The sequence below is a fragment of the Scyliorhinus torazame genome, chromosome 3, assembly GCF_047496885.1.
Source record: "Scyliorhinus torazame isolate Kashiwa2021f chromosome 3, sScyTor2.1, whole genome shotgun sequence".
NCBI classification, from domain to species: Eukaryota; Metazoa; Chordata; class Chondrichthyes; order Carcharhiniformes; family Scyliorhinidae; genus Scyliorhinus; species Scyliorhinus torazame.
Window position 1 is genome coordinate 378,689,081 of NC_092709.1, and position 21,699 is coordinate 378,710,779.

At 52.3% G+C, this 21,699-nt stretch overlaps 1 protein-coding gene across 2 annotated transcripts in view; it reads left to right on the forward strand.

Moving 5' to 3' along the window:
• The window catches only part of LOC140409377 (rhotekin-like), a 342,330-nt gene that overhangs the window by 223,228 nt on the left and 97,403 nt on the right, over positions 1 to 21,699 (forward strand). For both annotated transcript variants that reach the window (XM_072497827.1, XM_072497828.1), the window contains one exon: positions 11,187 to 11,291. In XM_072497827.1, coding sequence (XP_072353928.1) covers positions 11,187 to 11,291 — 105 coding nt within the window. The remainder of the gene's footprint in view (positions 1 to 11,186; positions 11,292 to 21,699) is intronic.

The window sequence follows — 21,699 nt, forward strand, 5'->3', positions numbered from 1 at the left end:
ACAGAGCTGAAAGGTTAACAATTCCCCCGCACCCCCCTCATATTCACCAAGATAGATACATCGAGGATAGGAGGAGGACATTCGGCCCTTCGAGCCTGCTCCACCATTCATCACTAAAACTAATATACCAAAGGGATGGGAACCTACGCAGAGTCAGAGAAAGAGGGAGCAAGGTCAAAACCAAAAGGTAGAAAAGTGAATAAGAAAAGTGATAGGTGGAGAAACCAGGTACAATATTCAAACGGGGCAGGAGAGAAAAAAATTGGGAGCAAGACAAACATTGTGAAAAAGACAAACTTAAAGGCTCTGTGCCTTAATGCACGAAGCTTTCGCAATAAAGTGGATGAACTAATCGCGCAGATAGATATAAATGAGTATGATATGGGACCCAGGTTGATAGGGTTGTGAAGAAGGCCTATGGAGTGTTGGCCTTTATTGGTAAAGGGATTGAGTTCCGGAGTCAGGAGGTCATGTTGCAGCTGTACAGAACTCTGGTACGGCCGCATTTGGAGTATTGCGTACAGTTCTGGTCACCGCATTATAGGAAGGACGTGGAGGCTTTGGAGCGGGTGCAGAGGAGATTTACCAGGATGCTGCCTGGTATGGAGGGAAAATCTTATGAGGAAAGGCTGATGGACTTGAGGTTGTTTTCGTTGGAGAGAAGAAGGTTAAGAGGAGACTTAATAGAGGCATACAAAATGATCAGGGGATTGGATAGGGTGGACAGTGAGAGCCTTCTCCCGCGGATGGATATGGCTGGCACGAGGGGACATAGCTTTAAACTGAGGGGTAATAGATATAGGACAGAGGTCAGAGGTAGGTTCTTTACTCAGAGAGTAGTGAGGGCGTGGAATGTCCTGCCTGCAACAGTAGTGGACTCGCCAACACTAAGGGCATTCAAATGGTCACTCGCCCCCCAGCCCAAACCCGCCCCCCGAACCCAAACTCGCCCCCCCAGCCCAAAATCGCCCCCCACCCCAAACTCGTGCCCCCACCCCAAACTCGCCCCCCCACCCCAAACTCGCCCCCCCACCCCAAACTCGCCTTCCCAGCCCAAACTCGTCCCCCCCAGCCAAAACTCGCCCCCCCAGCCCAAACTCACCCCCCCAGCCCAAACTCGCCCACCCAGCCCAAACTCGCCCCCCCAGCCCAAACTCGCCCCCCCAGCCCAAACTCGCCCCCCCACCCAAACTCGCCCCCCAGCCCAAACTCGCCCCCCCAGCCCAAACTCGCCCCCCCAGCCCAAACTCGCCCACCCCCCAGCCCAAACTCGCCCACCCCCCAGCCCAAACTCGCCCACCCCCCAGCCCAAACTCTCCCCCCAGCCCAAACTCTCCCCCCAGCCCAAACTCGCCCCCCCAGCCCAAACTCCCCCCCCCCCCCCCAGCCCAAACTCGCCCACCCCCCAGCCCAAACTCGCCCACCCCCCAGCCCAAACTCGCCCCCCCCAGCCCAAACTCGCCCCCCCCCCAGCCCAAACTCGCCCCCCAGCCCAAACTCGCCCCCCCCCACAGCCCAAACATTTTGCTATTTTCAAAATGCTTAGGAAATCAGAAGCACAAAGGGACTTGGGAGTCCTTGTTCACGATTCCCTGAACGTTATCACGCAGGTTCAGTCGGCAGTTAGGAAGGCAAATGCAATGTTAGCATTCATGTCGAGAGGGCTAGAATACAAGACCAGGGATGTACTTCTGAGGCTGTATAAGGCTCTGGTCAGACCCCATTTGGAGTATTGTGAGCAGTTTTGGGCCCCGTATCTAAGGAAGGATGTGCTGGCCTTGGAAAGGGTCCAGAGGAGGTTCACAAGAATGATCCCTGGAATGAAGAGCTTGTCGAATGAGGGACGGTTGAGGACTCTGGGTCTGTACTCGTTGGAGTTCAGAAGGATGAGAACAAAGAAAATTACAGCACAGGAACAGGCCCTTCGGCCCTCCCAGCCTGCGTCGATCCAGATCCTTTATCTAAACCTGACTTCTATTTTCCAAGGATCTACTTCCCTCTGTTCCGCGCCCGTTCATATATCTGTCTAGATGCATCTTAAATGATGCTATCGTGCCCGCCTCTACCACCTCCGCTGGCAAAGCGTTCCAGGCACCCACCACCCTCTGCGTAAAAAACTTTCCACGCACATCTCCCTTAAACTTTCCCCCTCTCACCTTGAAATCGTGACCCCTTATAATTGACACCCCCACTCTTGGAAATAGCTTATTGCTATCCACCCTGTCCATACCTCTCATAATTTTGTAGACCTCAATCAGGTCCCCCCTCAACCCCCGCGTTTCCAATGAAAACAATCCTAATCTACTCAACCTTTCTTCATAGCTAGCACCCTCCATACCAGGCAACATCCTGGTGAACCTCCTCTGCACCCGCTCTAAAGCATCCACATCCTTCTGGTAATGTGGTGACCAGAACTGTACGCAGTATTCCAAATGTGGCCTAACCAAAGTCCTATACAACTGTAACATGACCTGCCGACTCTTGTACTCAATACCCCGTCCGATGAAGGCAAGCATGCTGTATGCCTTCTTGACCACTCTATCGACCTGCGTTGCCACCTTCAGGGTACAATGGACCTGAACTCCCAGATCTCTCTGTACATCAATTTTCCCCAGGACTCTTCCATTGACCGTATAGTCCGCTCTTGAATTAGATCTTCCAAAATGCATCACCTCGCATTTGCCTGGATTGAACTCCATCTGCCATTTCTCTGCCCAACTCTCCAATCTATTTATATTTTGCTGTATTCTCTGACAGTCCTTCTCGCTATCTGCAATTCCACCAAAGAACAAACAAATAACAAAGAAATGTACAGCACAGGAACAGGCCCTTCGGCCCTCCAAGCCCGTGCCGACCATGCTGCCCGACTAAACTACAATCTTCTACACTTCCTGGGTCCGTATCCTTCTATTCCCATCCTATTCATATATTTGTCAAGATGCCCCTTAAATGTCCCTATCATCCCTGCTTCCACTACCTCCTCCGGTAGCGAGTTCCAGGCACCCACTACCCTCTGCGTAAAAAACTTGCCTCGTACATCTACTCTAAACCTTGCCCCTCTCACCTTAAACCTATGCCCCCTAGTAATTGACCCCTCTACCCTGGGGAAAAGCCTCTGACTATCCACTCTGTCTATGCCCCTCATAATTTTGTAGACCTCTATCAGGTCTCCACTCAACCTCCTTCGTTCCAGTGAGAACAAACCGAGTTTATTCAACCGCTCCTCATAGCTAATGCCCTCCATACCAGGCAACATTCTGGTAAATCTCTTCTGCACCCTCTCTAAAGCCTCCACATCCTTCTGGTAGTGTGGCGACCAGAATTGAACACTATACTCCAAGTGTGGCCTAACTAAGGTTCTATACAGCTGCAACATGACTTGCCAATTCTTATACTCAATGCCCCGGCCAATGAAGGCAAGCATGCCGTATGCCTTCTTGACTACCTTCTCCACCTGTATTGCCCCTTTCAGTGACCTGTGGACCTGTACTCCTAAATCTCTCTGTCTTTCAATACTCTTTAGAGTTCTACCATTCACTGTATATTCCCTACCTGCATTAGACCTTCCAAAATGCATTACCTCACACTTTTCTGCATTAAACTCCATTTGCCACCTCTCAGCCCAGCGCTGCATCTTATCTATGTCCCTCTGTAACCTGTAACATCCTTCCGCACTGTCCACAACTCCACCGACTTTAGTGTCATCTGCAAATTTACTCACCCATCCTTCTACGCCCTCCTCCAGGTCATTTATAAAAATGACAAACCGCAGTGGCCCCAAAACAGATCCTTGTGGTACACCACTAGTAACTGGACTCCAGTCTGAACACTTCCCATCAACCACCACCCTTTGTCTTCTTCCAGCTAGCCAATTTCTGATCCAAACTGCTAAATCACCCTGAATCCCATGCCTCCGTATTTTCTGCAGTAGCCTACCGTGGGGAACCTTATCAAACGCTTTACTGAAATCCATATACACCACATCAACTGCTTTACCCTCATCCACCTGTTTGGTCACCTTCTGAAAGAACTCAATAAGGCTTGTGAGGCTCAACCTACCCTTCACAAAACCGTGTTGACTATCTCTAATCACATTATTCCTTTCCAGATGATTATACATCCTATCTCTTATAAACCTTTCCAAGATTTTTCCCACAACAGAAGTAAGGCTCACTGGTCTATAGTTACCGGGGTTGTCTCTCCTTCCCTTCTTGAACAAGGGAACAACATTTGCTATCCTCCAGTCTTGTGGCACTATTCCTGTAGAGAAAGATGACTTAGAGATCAAAGCCAAAGGCTCAGCAATCTCCTCCCTAGCTTCCCAGAGAATCCTAGGATAAATCCCATCTGGCCCAGGGGACTTATCTATTTTCACACTTTCCAGAATTGCTAACACCTCCTCCTTATGAACCTCAAGCCCTTCTAGCCTAGTAGCCTGAATCTCAGTATTTTCCTCGACAACATTGTCTTTTTCCTGTGTGAATACTGACGAAAAATATTCATTTAGCACCTCTCCTATCTCCACGGACTCCAAGCACAACTTCCCACTACTGTCCTTGACTGGCCCTACTCTTACCCGAGTCATTCTTTTATTCCTGACATATCTATAGAAAGCTTTAGGGTTATCCTTGATCCTACCTGCCAAAGACTTCTCATGACCCCTCCTGGCTCTTCTTAGCTCTCCCTTTAGGTCGTTCCGAGCTAACTTGTAACTCTCGAGAGCCCTAACTGAACCTTCATATCTCATCTTTACATAAGCCTCCTTCTTCCTCTTGACAAGTGTGTCGACTGCTTTAGTAAACCACGGTTCCCTTGCTCGACCACTTCCTCCCTGCCTGACAGGTACATACTTATCAAGGACACGCAGTAGCTGTTCCTTGAACAAGCTCCACATTTCCATTGTGACCATCACCTGCAGTTTTCCTCTCCATCCGATGCATCGTAAGTCTTGCCTCATCGCATCATAATTGCCTTTCCCCCAGATATAACGCTTGCCCTGCGGTATATAACTATCCCTTTCCAGCACTAAAGTAAGCGTAATCGAATTGTGGTCACTATCACCAAAGTGCTCACCTACCTCCAAATCTAACACCTGTCCTGGTTCATTACCCAGTACCAAATCCAAAATGGCCTCGCCTCTCGTTGGCCTATCTACATACTGTGTCAGGAAACCCTCCTGCACACATTGGACAAAAACGGACCCATCTAAAGTACTCGAACTATAGCGTTTCCAGTGAATATTTGGAAAGTTAAAGTCCCCCATAACAACTACCCTGTTGCTTTTGCTCCTATCCAGAATCATCTTTGCAATCCTTTCCTCTACATCTCTGGAACTTTTCGGAGGCCTATAGAAAACCCCTAACAGGGTGACCTCTCCTTTCCTGTTTCTAACCTCAGCCCATACTACCTCAGTAGACGAGTCCTCAACAGACGTCCTTTGTGCCACCGTAATACTGTCCTTGACTAACAATGCCACCCCTCCCCCTCTTTTACCACCTTCCCTGAGCTTACTGAAATATCTAAACCCCGGCACCTGCAACAACCATTCCTGTCCCTGCTCTATCCATGTCTCCGAAATGGCCACAACATCGAAGTCCCAGGTACCAACCCATGCCGCAAGTTCACCCACCTTATTCCGGATGCTCCTGGCATTGAAGAAGACACACTTTAAACCACCTTCCTGCCTGCTGGTACACTCCTGAAACTTTGAAACCTTACTCATGACCTCACTACTCTCAACCTCCTGCATACTGGAGCTATAATTCAGGTTCCCAAGCCCCTGCTGAACTGGTTCAAAACCTCCCGAAGAGCATTAGCAAAATTCCCCCCCAAGATATTGGTACCCCTCTGGTCCAGGTGTAGACCATCCTGTTTGAAGAGGTCCCAACGACCCCAGAATGAGCCCCAATTACCCAAAAATCTGAAACATTCCCTCCTGCAACATCCCTGAAGCCACCTGTTCAACTCCTCTCTTCCCTATTCCTCGTCTCGCTATCACGTGGCACGGGTTACAACCCAGAGATAATAACTCTGTTTGTCCTAGATCTAAGTTTCCACCCTCGCTCCCTGAATATCCAAACCCTTCCCCCCGCCCCGACCCAAACCCTTCCCCTGCCCCAATCCAAACCCTTCCCCCTGCGCCAACCCCAACCCTTCCCCCTGCGCCAACACAAACCCTTCCCCCTGCGCCAACCCAAACCCTTCCCCCTGCGCCAACCCAAACCCTTCCCCCTGCGCCAACCCAAACCCTTCCCCCTGCGCCAACCCAACCCTTCCCCCTGTCCAAACCCAAACCCTTCCCCCTGCCCCAACACAGACCCTTCCTCCTGTCCAAACCCAAACCCTTCCCCCTGCGCCAACCCAAACCCTTCCCCCACCCCAACCCAAACCCTTCCCCCCGCCCCAACTCAAACCCTACCCCCCCGTGCCAACCCAAACCCTTCCCCTCGCACCAACCCAAATCCTTCCCCCCGCCACAATCCAAACCCTTCCCCCCGCCACAATCCAAACCCTTCCCCTGCCCCAACCCAAATCCTTCCCCCTGCGCCAATGCAAACCCCTCCCCCTGCGCCAATGCAAACCCTTCCCCCCTGCGCCAACGCAAACCCTTCCCCCTGCTCCAGCCCAAACCCTTCCCCCTGCCTCAACACAAACCCTTCCCCCTGCGCCAACGCAAACCCTTCCCCTGCGCCCCAGCCCAAACGCTTTCTCCGTCCAAACCCAAACCCTTCCCCCTGCTCCAGCCCAAACCCTTCCCCCTGCCTCAACACAAACCCTTCCCCCTGCGCCATCCCAAACCCTTCCCCTGCGCCCCAGCCCAAACGCTTTCTCCGTCCAAACCCAAACCCTTCCCCCAGCCCCAACCCAAATACTTCCCCCTGCGCCAACGCAAACCCTTCCCCCCAGTCCAAACCCAAACCCTTCCCCCTGCCCCAACCCAAACCCTTCCACCTGCTCCAGCCCAAAACTTTCCCCCCCCCCAGTCGAAACCCTTCCCCCCGCGCCATCCCAATCTTCTCCCCCACCTCCTCTCTGATCAAATCCTTCCCAAGGAACAAATCCTTCATTTCCTTAATCCCCCTCTCGCCCCATCCCCGAAACCTCATATCCACCCTCCCCGCTCAAACCCATCATTCCCCCGAATCAGCACCTCCCCGACAGGGGCCACAACTGAAACTGCCTCCAAATCTCCAGCATAGCCACCACCACCAGCGCCCACAACCTCATTCCCCGGCAAGAGCCCGCTCCCATCCTCACCCACAGAGCCCCCACACCCTCACCCACACAGCCCCCACACAATCACCCACACAACCCCCACACCCTCACCCACAGAGCCCCCACACCCTCACCCACACAGCCCCCACACCCTCACTCACAGAGCCCCCATCCTCATCCACAGAGCTCCCATCCTCACCCACACAGCCCCCACCCTCACCCACAGAGCCCCCACACCATCACCCACACAGCCCCCACACCCTCACCCACAGAGCCCACACCCTCACCCACAGAGCCCCCATCCTCACCCAGAGCCCCCATCCTCACCCAGAGCCCCCATCCCCACCCACACAGCCCCCACACCCTCACCCACACAGCCCCCACACCCTCACCCACACAGCCCCCACACCATCACCCACACAGCCCCCACACCCTCACCCACAGAGCCCACACCCTCACCCACAGAGCCCCCACACCCTCACCCACAGAGCCCACACCATCACCCACACAGCCCCCACACCCTCACCCACAGCCCCCACACCATCACCCACACAGCCCCCACACCCTCACCCACAGAGCCCACACCCTCACCCACAGAGCCCCCATCCTCACCCAGAGCCCCCACACCCTCACCCACACAGCCCCCACACCCTCACCCACAGAGCCCCCACACCCTCACCCACAGAGCCCCCACACCATCACCCACACAGCCCCCACACCCTCACCCACAGAGCCCCCACACCCTCACCCACAGAGCCCCCATCCTCACCCACAGAGCCCCCATCCTCACCCAGAGCCCCCATCCTCACCCAGAGCCGCCACACCCTCACCCACAGAGCCCCCACACCATCACCCACACAGCCCCCATCCTCACCCACACAGCCCCCACATCCTCACCCACAGAGCCCCCACACCCTCACCCACAGAGCCCCCATCTTCACCCGCAGAGCACCCACACCCTCACCCACAGAGCCCCCACACCCTCACCCACAGAGCCCCCACACCCTCACCCACAGAGCACCCACACCCTCACCCACAGAGCCCCCTCACCCTCACCCACAGAGCCCCCACACCCTCACCCACAGAGCTCGCCCCCACACCCTCACCCACAGAGCACCCACACCCTCACCCATAGAGCCCGCCCTCATCCTCACCCACAGAGCCCCCATCCTCACCCACACAACCCCCACACCCTCACCCACACAGCCCCCACACCCTCACCCACAGAGCCCCCACACCCTCACCCACAGAGCCCCCACACCCTCACCCACAGAGCCCCCACACCATCACCCACACAGCCCCCTCACCCTCACCCACACAGCCCCCACACCCTCACCCACAGAGCCCCCACACCCTCACCCACACAGCCCCCACACCCTCACCCACAGAGCCCCCACACCCTCACCCACAGAGCCCCCACACCCTCACCCACAGAGCTCCCGCCCCATCCTCACACAAGTTTCTCCACCCCCCTGAAGGAGGACATCGATAAAAGGACCACCAGACATTGGAAGGAAAACAGAAATCACAGCAAAACATTCATCACTCCCTCTCCCAGGCCCCCTCTCACCATTACTCCCTCCCCGAGGCCCCCTCTCACCATCACTCCCTCTCCGAGGCCCCCTCTCACCATCACTCCCTCTCCCAGCCCCCCTCTCACCATCACTCCTTCCCCGAGGCCCCCTCTCACCATCACTCCCTCCCCGAGGCCCCCTCTCACCTTCACTCCCTCCCCGAGGCCCCTTCTCACCATCACTCCCTCCCCGAGGCCCCCTCTCACCATCACTCCCTCCCCGAGGCCCCCTCTCACCATCACTCCCTCTCCCAGACCCCCTCTCACCATCACTCCCTCCCCGAGGCCCCCTCTCACCATCACTCCCTCTCCCAGGCCCCGTCTCACCTTCACTCCCTCCCCGAGGCCCCCTCTCACCATCACTCCCTCTCCCAGGCCCCCTCTCACCATCACTCCTTCCCCGAGGCCCCCTCTCACCATCACTCCCTCCCCGAGGCCCCCTCTCACCATCACTCCCTCTCCCAGACCCCCTCTCACCATCACTCCCTCTCCCAGACCCCCTCTCACCATCACTCCTTCCCCGAGGCCCCCTCTCACCATCACTCCCTCCCCGAGGCCCCCTCTCACCATTATTCCCTCCCCAAGGCCCCCTCTCACCATCACTCCCTCCCCGAGGCCCCCTCTCACCATCACTTCCTCCCCGAGGCCCCCTCTCACCATCACTCCCTCTCCCAGTCCCACTCTCACCATTACTCCCTCCCCAAGGCCCCCTCTCACCATCACTCCCTCCCCGAGGCCCCCTCTCACCATCACTCCCTCTCCCAGACCCCCTCTCACCATCACTCCTTCTCCGAGGCCCTCTCTCACCATCATTCCCTCCCCAAGGCCCCCTCTCACCATCACTCCCTCTCCCAGTCCCACTCTCACCATCACTCCCTCCCCAAGGCCCCCTCTCACCATTACTCCCTCTCCCAGGCCCCCTCTCACCATCACTCCCTCCCCGAGGCCCCCTCTCACCATCACTCCCTCCCCGAGGCCCCCTCTCACCATCACTCCCTCCCCGAGGCCCACTCTCGCCATCACTCCTTCCCCGAGGCCCCCTCTCACCATCACTCCCTCCCCGAGGCCCCCTCTCACCATCACTCCCTCCCCGAGGCCCCCTCTCACCATCACTCCCTCCCCGAGGCCCCCTCTCACCATCACACCCTCTCCCAGTCCCACTCTCACCATCACTCCCTCCCCGAGGCCCCCTCTCACCATCACTCCCTCCCCGAGGCCCCCTCTCACCTTCACTCCCTCCCCGAGGCCCCCTCTCACCTTCACTCCCTCCCCGAGGCCCCCTCTCACCATCACGCCCTCTCCGAGTCCCACTCTCACCACCACTCCCTCTCCCAGGCCCCCTCACACCATCACTCCCTCCCCGAGGCCCCCTCTCACTATCACTCCTTCCCCGAGGCCCCCTCTCACCATCACTCCCTCCCCGAGGCCCCCTCTCACCATCACTCCCTCCACGAGGCCCCCTCTCACCATCACTCCCTCCCCGAGGCCCCCTCTCACCATCACACCCTCTCCCAGTCCCACTCTCACCATCACTCCCTCCCCGAGGCCCCCTCTCACCAACACTCCCTCCCCGAGGTCCCCTCTCACCATCATTCCCTCTCCCAGACCCCCTCTCACCATCACTCCTTCTCCGAGGCCCTCTCTCACCATCATTCCCTCCCCGAGGCCCCCTCTCACCATCACTCCCTCCCCGAGGCCCCCTCTCACCATTACACCCTCTCCCAGTCCCACTCTCACCATCACTCCCTCCCCGAGGCCCTCTCTCACCATCACTCCCTCTCCCAGTCCCACTATCACCATCACGCCCTCTCCCAGGTCCCCTCTCACCATCACGCCCTCTCCCAGGTCCCCTCTCACCATCACTCCCTCTCCGCGGCCCCCTCTCACCACCACTCTCTCTCCGTGGCCCCCTCTCACCATCACTCTCTCTCACCATCACTCCCTGTCCCAGGCCAAGAAGCAGTTCGATATCGCACTTGGGGCGAAGGGGATCAGAGGATATGGGGAGAAAGCAGGATTGGGCTATTGAGTTGGATGATCAGCCATGATGGTGATGAATGGGGGAGCAGGTTTGAAGGGCCGAATGGCCTCCTCCTGCTCTGTTTTCCATGTTCTCAGTTATGTGTCAGGCTTGTCTGTACTTTGGGATTGTTCTGATTTGATGCTTGTTCACTGGTCAAAGGAGGAATCTGGAACCGGCCTCTCTTCACCATTGGTTCATTGAGAAACTCAGGGATACGGCGACAGAACCCCCATTCCTTCGCTCCATCAGGTGGAAACTGCTTCTTTATATCTGCTGAAGAATAATGCCCCAGCTGCTCTCCCTTCCCAGAGCAGATCATTGTGTCAGGCTGACGTGAACGGGGATCTGAGCCAATTTGTTCCTCTGGTTTGTCAGGTGCCTGGAAACAATGCTGTGAAGAACTGATGAAAATCGAAACCGCATCTCCACGGAAACTGCCAGTCCCGATCTCCACAGGAGTCTCGCTGTACCACCAGACCGGTAAGAAATCCCAGAAATTAATGTTTTCCGGGTCAAACTGTTGGATATGTCTAACATTGCACAGGTCACGAACGGTGCAATCCATCCGAACATTGTTTTATCGACTCTTACCTACAGTGTCGTCATTTCTACCCATTCTTCCAGCACTTTGAAGGGTTCTCCTGTTTAATCCGATTTCCCCAATCTTTCCCCATGGCCTTGAATGTGTTTCCTCTTCCGGGTATTGATCCAGATCCATTTGGAATGTTGTTCTTTTGGGAAGGATGTTCCAGATCACAACAGCTCACAGTGTAATCACAATCATTCCCTCACGTCCCCTCACATCATAGAACATAGAACAGTCCAGCACAGAACAGGCCCTTCGGCCCACGATGTGGTGCCGACCATTTATCCGAATCTAAGATCAACCAAACCTACACCCCTTCAACTTACTGCTGTCCATGTGCCTGTCCCAGAGTCGCTTAAATGTCCCGAATGACTCTGACTCCACCCCCTCTGCTGGCAGTGATTCCACACACCCACCACTCTCTGTGTAAAGAACCTGGACGAGATTCTCCGACCCCCCGCCGGGTCGGAGAATCGCCAGGGGCTGGCGTGAATCCCGCCCCCGCCGTTTGCCGAATTCTCCGGCACCGGATATTCGGCAGGGCGGGAATCGCGCCGCTCCGGTTGGCGGGCCCCCACCCCCGCGATTCTCCGGCCCGGATGGGCCGAAGTCCCGCCGCTAAAATGTCTGTCCCGCCAGCGTAGATTAAACCACCTACCTTACTGGCGGCACGGGCGGGCTCCGGGGTGGGGGGCGTGGGGCGTGGGGCGATCTGGCCCCGGGGGTTGCCCCCACGGTGGCCTGGCCCGCGATCGGGGCCCACCGATCCACGGGCGGGCCTGTGCCGTGGGGGCACTCTTTTCCTTCCGCCTTCGCCACGGTCTCCACCATGGCGGAGGCGGAAGAGACTCCCTCCACTGCGCATGTGCAGGAATGCCGTCAGCGGCCGCTAACGCTCCCGCGCATGCGCCGCCCGGAGATGTCATTTCCGCGCCAGCTGGCGGGGCGGAGATTCGTCCGGCGCCGAGCTAGCCCCTTAAGGTTGGGGCTCGGCCCCCCAAGATGCGGAGCATTCCGCACCTTTGGGGTGGCGCGATGCCCGACTGATTTGCGCCGTTTTGGGCGCCAGTCGGCGGACATCGCGTCGATACCGGAGAATTTCGCCCCCGACCTCTGACATCTCCCCTATACCTTCCTCCAATCACCTTAAAATTATGTCCTCTCGTGACAGCCATTTCCACCCTGGGGTCTCTGGCTATCCACTCTATCCATGCCTCTCACCACCTTGTACACCTCTATCAAGTCACTTCCCTGCCTTCAGGTGTTACAGGTGCAACAGGTGATTAAGAAGGCAAATGGAATTTTGTCCTTCATTGCTAGACGGATGGAGTTTAAGACTAGGGAGGTTATGCTGCAATTAGAAGGATGAGGGGGGATCTTATAGAAACGTATAAAATTATGAAGGGAATAGATAGGATAGATGTGGGCAGGTTGTTTCCACTGGCGGGTGAAAGCAGAACTAGGGGGCATAGCCTCAAAATAAGGGGAAGTAGATTTAGGACGGAGTGTAGGAGGAACTTCTTCACCCAAAGGGTTGTGAATCTATGGAATTCCTTGCCCAGTGAAGCAGTAGAGGCTCCTTCATTAAATGTTTTTAAGATAAAGATAGATAGTTTTTTGAAGAATAAAGGGATTAAGGGTTATGGTGTTCGGGCCGGAAAGTGGAGCTGAGTCCACAAAACATCAGCCATGATCTCATTGAATGGTGGAGCAGGCTCGAGGGGCCAGATGGCCTACTCCTGCTCCTAGTTCTTATGTTCTTATGTTCTTCTTCGCTCCAGTGAGAAAAGCCCTAGCTCCCTCAACCTTTCTTCATAAGACATGCCCTCCAGTCCAGGCAGCATCCTGGTAAATCTCCTCTGTACCCTCTCCAAAGCATCCACATCCTTCCTACAATGAGGCGACCAGAACTGGACACAATATTCCAAGTGTGGTCTAAGTAGGGTTTTGTAAAGCTGCAGCAAAACCTCACGGCTCTTAAACTCAATCCCCCTGTTAATGAAAGCCACACACCATACACCTTCTTAACAACCCTATCAACCTGGGTGGCAACTTTGAGGGATCTATGTCCGTGGACACCAAAATGATGATAATAATAATTATAATCGCTTAATGTCACAAGTAGGCTTCAATGAAGTTACTGTGTAAAGCCCCTCGTCGCCACATTCCGGCGCCTGTTTGTGGAGGCCGGTACAGGAATTGAACCCATGCTGCTGGCCTTGTTCTGCACTACAAGCCAGCTGTTTAGCCCATTGTGCTAAACCAGCACTCTGTTCCTCCACACGTCCAAGAATCCTTCCTTTAACCCTGTATTCAGCATTCAAATTCGACCTTCCAAAATGAATCACTTCACATTTATCTAGGCTGAATTGCATCTGCCACTTCTCAGCCCAGCTCTGCATCCTGTCAATGTCCTGTTGTAACCTGTAACAGCGCTCAACACTATCTACAACTCCCCCAACCTTTGTGTCATTGGCAAACTTACTAACCCACCCTTCCACTTCCTCGTCCAAGTCATTTATACAAAAACACAAATGACTCGCCCAACCTGTCCAGATCATGCGGTAGGATCTCTGCATCAAAGAATAAAGAACAAAGAAAAGTACAGCACAGGAACAGGCCCTTCGGCCCTCCAAGCCCGTGCCGACCATGCTGCCCGACTAAACTACAATCTTCTACACTTCCGGAATGCGTATCCCTCTATTCCCATCCTATTCATGTATTTGTCAAGATGCCCCTTAAACGTCACTATCGTCCCTGCTTCCACCACCTCCCCCGGTAGCGAGTTCCAGGCACCCACTACCCTCTGTGAAAAAGCTTGCCTCGTACATGTCCTCTAAACCTTGCCCCTCGCACCTTAAACCTATGCCCCCTAGTAATTGACCCCTCTACCCTAGGAAAAAGTCTCTGACCATCCACTCTGTCTATGCCCCTCTATCAGGTCACCCCTCAAACTCCTTCGCTCCAGTGAGAACAAACCGAGTTTATTCAACCGCTCCTCATAGCTAATGCCCTCCATACCAGGCAACATTCTGGTAAATCTCTTCTGCACCCTCTCTAAAGCCTCCACATCCTTCTGGTAGTGTGGCGACCAGAATTGAACACTATACTCCAACTGTGGCCTAACTAATGTTCTATACAGCTGCAACATGACTTGCCAATTCTTATACTCAATGCCCCGGCCAATGAAGGCAAGCATGCCGTATGCCTTCCTCACTACCTTCTCCACCTGTGTAGCCCCTTTCAGTGACCTGTGGACCTGTACTCCTAAATCTCTCTGACTTTCAATACTCTTGAGGGTTCTACTATTCACTGTATATTCCCTACCTGCATTAGACCTTCCAAAATGCATTACCTCACATTTGTCCGGATTAAACTCCATCTGCCATCTCTCCGCCCAGCGCTACATCTTATCTATGTCCCTCTGTAACCTGTATTAGACCTTCCAAAATGCATGACCTCACATTTGTTGGGAAGATGTTACCAATGGTGGGTGTGTCCAGAACCCGGGGTCACAGTCTGAGGATTCAGGGTAAACCATTTCGGACAGAGATAAGGAAACATTTCTTCACACAAGAGTGGTGAGCTTGTGGAATTCATTACCACAGGAAGTAGTTGATGCTAAACTTTGAATATATTCAAGAGGCGACTGGACATAGCATTTGGGGAGAGTGGGAACAAAGAACATAGAACATTACAGCGCAGTACAGGCCCTTCGGCCCTCGATGTTGCACGACCTGTGAAACCACTCGAAAGCCCATTTACACTATTCCTTTATCGTCCATATGTCTATCCAATGACCATTTGAATACCCTTAGTCTTGGCGAGTCCACTACTGTTGCAGACAGGGCATTCCACGCCCTTACTACTCTCTGAGTAAAGAACCGACCTCTGACATCTGTCCTATATCTATCTCCCCTCAATTTAAAGCTATGTCCCCTCGTGCTAGACATCACCATCCGAGGAAAAAGGCTCTCACTGTCCACCCTGTCCAATCATCTGATCATCTTGTATACCTCAATTAAGTCACCTCTTAACCTTCTTCTCTCTAACAAAAACAGCCTCAAGTCCTTCAGCCTTCCCTCATAAGATCTTCCCTCCATACCAGGCAACATTCTGGTAAATCTCCGCTGAACCCTTTCCAATGCTTCCACATCCTTCCTATAATGCGGCGACAAGAATTGCACGCAATACTCCAAATGCGGCCGCACCAGAGTTTTGTACAGCTGCAACATGACCTCATGACTCCGAAACTCAATCCCTCTACCAACAAAAGCTAACACACCGTACGCCTTCGAAACAACCCTCTCAACCTGGGTGGCAACTTTCAGGGATCTATGTACATGGACACCGAGATCTCTCTGCTCATCCACACTACCAAGAGTCTTACCATTAGTTCAGTACTCTGTCTTCCTGTTATTCCTTCCAAAATGAATCACCTCACACTTTTCTGCATTCAACTCCATTTGCCACCTTTCAGCCCAGCGCTGCATCTTATCTATGTCCCTCTGTAACTTGTAACATCCTTCCGCACTGTCCACAACTCCACCGACTTTAGTGTCATCTTAAAATTTACTCACCCATCCTTTTACGCCCTCCTCCAGGTCATTTATAAAAATGACAAACAGCAGTGGCCCCAAAACAGATATAGCTCGCCAATTTCTGATCCAAACTGCCAAATCACCCTGAATCCCATGACTCCGTATTTTCTGCAGTAGCCTACCGTGGGGAACCTTATCAAACGCTTTACTGAAATCCATATACACCACATCAACTGCTTTACCCTCACCCACCTGTTTGGTCACCTTCTGAAAGAACTCAATAAGGTTTGTGGGGCATGACCTACCCTTCACAAAACCGTGTTGACTATCTCTAATCAAATGATTCCTTTCCAGATGATTATACACCCTATCTCTGATAAACCTTTCCAAGACTTTGCACACAACAGAAGTAAGGCTCATTGGTCTATAGTTACCGGGGTTGTCTCTACTCCCCTTCTTGAACAAGGGGACAACATTTGCTATCCTCCAGTCTTCTGGCACTATTCCTGTAGACAAAGATGACTTAGAGATCAAAGCCAAAGGCTCAGCAATCTCCTCCCTAGCTTCCCAGAGAATCCTAGGATAAATCCCATCCGGCCCTGGGGACTTATCTATTTTCACATTTTCAAGAATCGCTAACACCTCCTCCTTATGAACCTCAAGCCGTTCTAGTCTAGTAGCCTGAATCTCAGTATTCTCCTCGACAACATTGTCATTTTCCTGTGTGAATACTGACGAAAAATAATAATTTTGCACCTCTCCTATCTCCTCGGACTCCAAGCACAACTTCCCACTACTGTCCTACTCTTACCCTAGTCATTTGTTTATTCCTGACATATCTATAGAAGGCTTTATGGTTATCCTTGATCCTACCTGCCAAAGTCTTCTCATGTCCCCTCCTGGCTCTTCTTAGCTCTCTCTTTAGGTCCTTCCTAGCTAACTTGTAACACTCGAGCGCCCTAACTGAACCTTCATGTCTCATCTTTACATAAGCCTCCTTCTTCCTCTTGACAAGTGTTTCAACTGCTTTAGTAAACCACAGTTCCCTCGCTCGACCACATCCTCCCTGCCTGACAGGTACATACTTATCAAGGACACGCAGTAGCTGTTCCTTGAACAAGCTCCATATTTCCATTGTGCCCATCCCCTGCAGTTTTCCTCTCCATCCGATGCATCCTAAGTCTTGCCTCATCGCATCACAATTGCCTTTCCCCCAGATATAACTCTTGCCCTGCGGTATATACCTATCCCTTTCCAGCACTAAAGTAAACGTAATCGAATTGTGGTCACTATCACCAAAGTGCTCACCTACCTCCAAATCTAACACCTGTCCTGGTTCATTACCCAGTACCAAATCCAATACGGCCTCGCCTCTCGTTGGCCTATCTACATACTGTGTCAGGAAACCCTCCTGCACACATTGGACAAAAACGGACCCATCTAAAGTACTCGAAATATAGCGTTTTCAGTCAATATTTGGAAAGTTAAAGTCCCCCATAACAACTACCCTGTTGCTTTCGCTCCTATCCAGAATCATCTTTGCAATCCTTTCCTCTACATCTCTGGAACTTTTTGGAGGTCTATAGAAAACCCCTAACAGGGTGACCTCTCCTTTCCTGTTTCTAACCTCAGCCCATACTACCTCAGTAGACGAGTCCTCATCAAACATTCTTTGCCACCGTAATACTGTCCTTGACTAACAATGCCACCCCTCCCCCTCTTTTATTACGTTCCCTGAGCTTACTGAAATATCTAAACCACGGCACCTGCAACAACCATTCCTGTCCCTGCTCTATCCATGTCTCCGAAATGGCCACAACATCGAAGTCCCAGGTACCAACCCATGCCGCAAGTTCACTCACCTTATTCTGGATGCTCCTGGCATTGAAGAAGACACACTTTAAACCACCTTCCTGCCTGCCGGTACACTCCTGCAACTTTGAAACCTTACTCATGACCTCACTACTCTCAACCTCCTGTATACTGGAGCTACAATTCAGGTTCCCAAGCCCCTGCTGAACTAGTTTAAACCCTCCCGAAGAGCATTAGGATTAGGCTATTGAGTTGGATGATCAGCCATGATGGTGATGAATGGCGGAGCAGGCTCGACGGGCCAAAAGGCCTCCTCCTGCTCCTATCTTCTATGTGCGTATCTATGTATCTAACCATTCCTTCCTCGTCTCAGTGGGACAAAACTATCCAGCACTCGCAGCAAGCGCGCCTTAAACAATCCCCACATTACTGTTGTGCATTTCCCTGAGAACAATTGTTCCCACTTTATGCTCCTCAGCTCCTGTCTAATGGCAGTATAATTTCCCCTCCCCCAATTAAATACCTTCCCACACTGTCTGTTCCTATCCCTCTCCATGACTATGGTAAAGGTCAAGGAGTTGTGGTCACTGTCACCAAAATGCTCTCCCACCGAGACATCTGACACCTGGCCTGGTTCGTTGTCGAGCACCAAGTCCAATATGACCTCCCCCCCCCCCCCCCCCCACCCTAGTCGGCCTGTCTACATATCGAGTCAGGAATCTTTCCTGTACACACCTGACAAAATCTGCTCCATCCAAACCATTTGCACTAAGGAGGTTCCAGTCAATATTAGGGAAGTAGAAGTCACCCATGACAACAACTCTGATACTTCTGCACTTTTCCAAGATCTGCCGCCCAATGTGTTCCTCTATCTCTCTGCTGCTATTGGGGGGGGGGTCTACAGAAAACTCCCAATACAGTGACTGCTCCTTTCTTGTTTCTGACTTCCACCCATACTGACTCAGTAGACAAATCCTCCTCAACTACCTCCTTTCCTGCAGCTGTGGTGCACTCCCTAATTAACAGTGCCACTCCCCCTCCTTTTTTACCTCCCTCCCTATTCTTCTGAAAACATCTAAATCCCGGAACATCTAACAGCCATTCCTGCCCCTGCGAAATCCATGTCTCCGTCATGGCCACAACATCGTAGGTCCAAGTACTGATCCAAGCTCTAAGTTCATCTCCCTAATTCCTGACACTCCTTGCATTGAAACAGACACACTTTAACCCATTCCCCTGAGTGCAACTTTGCCCTATCAACTGTCTATCCTTGTGGCAGTTCCCTTAGATTTATGACCTCCAGTTAATGACCCTCACGTGTTCTGGAACATGACCTCTGGGTAATGACCATTGCATGTTCTGGAACATGACTTGTGGTTAGTGACTCTCACATGTTCTGGAACATGACTTGTGGTTAATTGCCCCATGTGTTCGTGGAACAATTTATCCATATTCACTCTTTCAAAGCCATTTGTGATTTTGAACACATCAAATAAAATCTCCTCTTAATTTGTTGTGAGGACATTCCCAGCTTCCCAATCTCTCCACATCCCTGGAATCATTCTCACTTCTTTACCCTCCCCAAGACCTTAACATTGAACTTCAGCAAGGCTTTTGATAAGGTGCCACATGACTGATAGTAAAGGGAAGAGCCCGTGGGATCCAAGGAAATTTGACAGATTGGATCCTGGGTGGCAGGAAGCAGACTGGAAGCCCAGTGGGGTCCCGCAGGGATCAGTATTGGGGCTCTTTGTGTTTGTGGTTTAGATATAATAATAATCTTTATTGTCACAGGTAGGCTTACATTAACACTGCAATGAAGCTACTGTGAAAAGCCCCTAGTCGCCACATTCCGGCGCCTGTTCAGGTAAACTGAGGGAGAATTCGGAATGTCCAATTCACCTAACAGCACATCTTTGGACTGTGGGAGGGAACCGGAGCACCCGGAGCAAACCCACGCAGACACGAGGAGAACGTGCAGACTCCGCACAGACAGTGACCCAAGCCGGAATCGAACCTTGGACCCTGGAGCTGTGAAGTAACAGTGCTAACCACTGTGCTACCGTGCTGCCCGCTTAGGAATGTAGGAGGGTTGATAAGTAAGTTTATGGATGAAACAAAAATTGGTGGGATGGTAAATAGTGAGGAGGATAGCCTTAGATTACAGGAGGATACAGACGGGCTGGTGAGATGGGCTGATCAGAGGCAAATGGAATTCAGTCCGGATAAGTGTGAGGTAATGCACTTGGGCGGGACAAACAAGGCAAGGGGCTGGAGCCATGAGGTCATGTTGCAGCTGTACAAAACTCTGGTACGGCCGCATTTGGAGTATTGCGTACAGTTCTGGTCACCGCATTATAGGAAGGACGTGGAGGCTTTGGAGCGGGTGCAGAGGAGATTTACCAGGATGTTGCCTGGTATGGAGGGAAAATCCTATGAGGAAAGGCTGATTTGTTGAGTGTATTCAGGAGGAATTTCTCATTCAGTATGTGGATGGACCGACTAGAGAGGGGGCAAAACTTGACCTCGTCTTGGGAAATAACGAAGGGCAAGTGACAGAAGTGCTAGTGAGGGATCACTTTGGGACAAGTGACCATAACTCCATGAGTTTTAAGATAGCTATGGAGAATGATAGGTCTGGCCCAAGAGTTAAAATTCTTAATTGGGGCAAGGCCAATTTTGATGGTATCAGACAGGAACTTGCAGAGATAGATTGGGGGAGACTGTTGGCAGGCAAAGGGACGGCTGGTAAATGGGAGGCTTTTAATAATGTGCTAACCAGGGTGCAGGGTAAGCACATTCCCTTTAGAGTAAAGGGCAAGGCTGGTAGAAGGAGGGAACCCTGGATGACTCGAGATATTGAGACTCTGGTCAAAAAGAAGAAGGAGGCATATGACGTACATAAGCAACTGGGATCAAGTGGATCCCTTGAAGAGTATAGAGATTGTCAAGATAGAGTTAAGAGGGAAATCAGGAGGGCAAAAAGGGGACATGAAATTGCTTTGGCAAATAATGCAAGGGAGAATCCAAAGAGATTCTACAGATACAGAAAGGGGAAAAGAGTAACTAGGGACAGAGTAGGGCCTCTTAAGGATCAACAAGGACATCTATGTGCAGAGCCACAAGAGTTGGGTGAGATCCTGAATGAATATTTCTCATCGGTATTCACGGTGGAGAAAGGCATGGATGTTAGGAAACTAAGGGAAATAAATAGTGATGTCTTGAGAAGTGTGCATATTACAGAGGAGGAGGTGCTGGAAGTCTTAAAGCGCATCAAGGTAGATAAATCCCCGGGACCTGATGAAATGTATCCCAGGATGTTGTGGGAGGCTAGGGAGGAAATTGCGGGTCCCCTAACAGAGATATTTGAATCATCGGCAGCCACAGGTGAGGTGCCTGAAGATTGGAGAGTGGCGAATGTTGTGCCCTTGTTTAAGAAGGGCAGCAGGGAAAAGCCTGGGAACTACAGACCGGTGAGCCTAACGTCTGTAGTAGGTAAGTTGCTAGAAGGTATTCTGAGAGACAGGATCTACAAGCATTTAGAGAGGCAAGGACTGATTCGGGGCAGTCAGCATGGCTTTGTGCGTGGAAAATCATGTCTCACAAATTTGATTGAATTTTTTGAGGGGGTGACCAAGAAGGTAGATGAGGGAAGTGCAGTAGACGTTGTCTACATGGACTTTAGCAAAGCCTTTGACAAGGTACCGCATGGTAGGTTGTTGCAGAAGGTTAAAGCTCACGGGATCCAGGGTGAGGTTGCCAATTGGATTCAAAATTGGCTGGACGACAGAAGGCAGAGGGTGGTTGTAGAGGGTTGTTTTTCAAACTGGAGGCCTGTGACCAGTGGTGTGCCTCAGGGATCGGTGCTGGGTCCACTGTTATTTGTGATTTATATTAATGATTTGGATGAGAATTTAGGAGGCATGGTTAGTAAGTTTGCAGATGACAC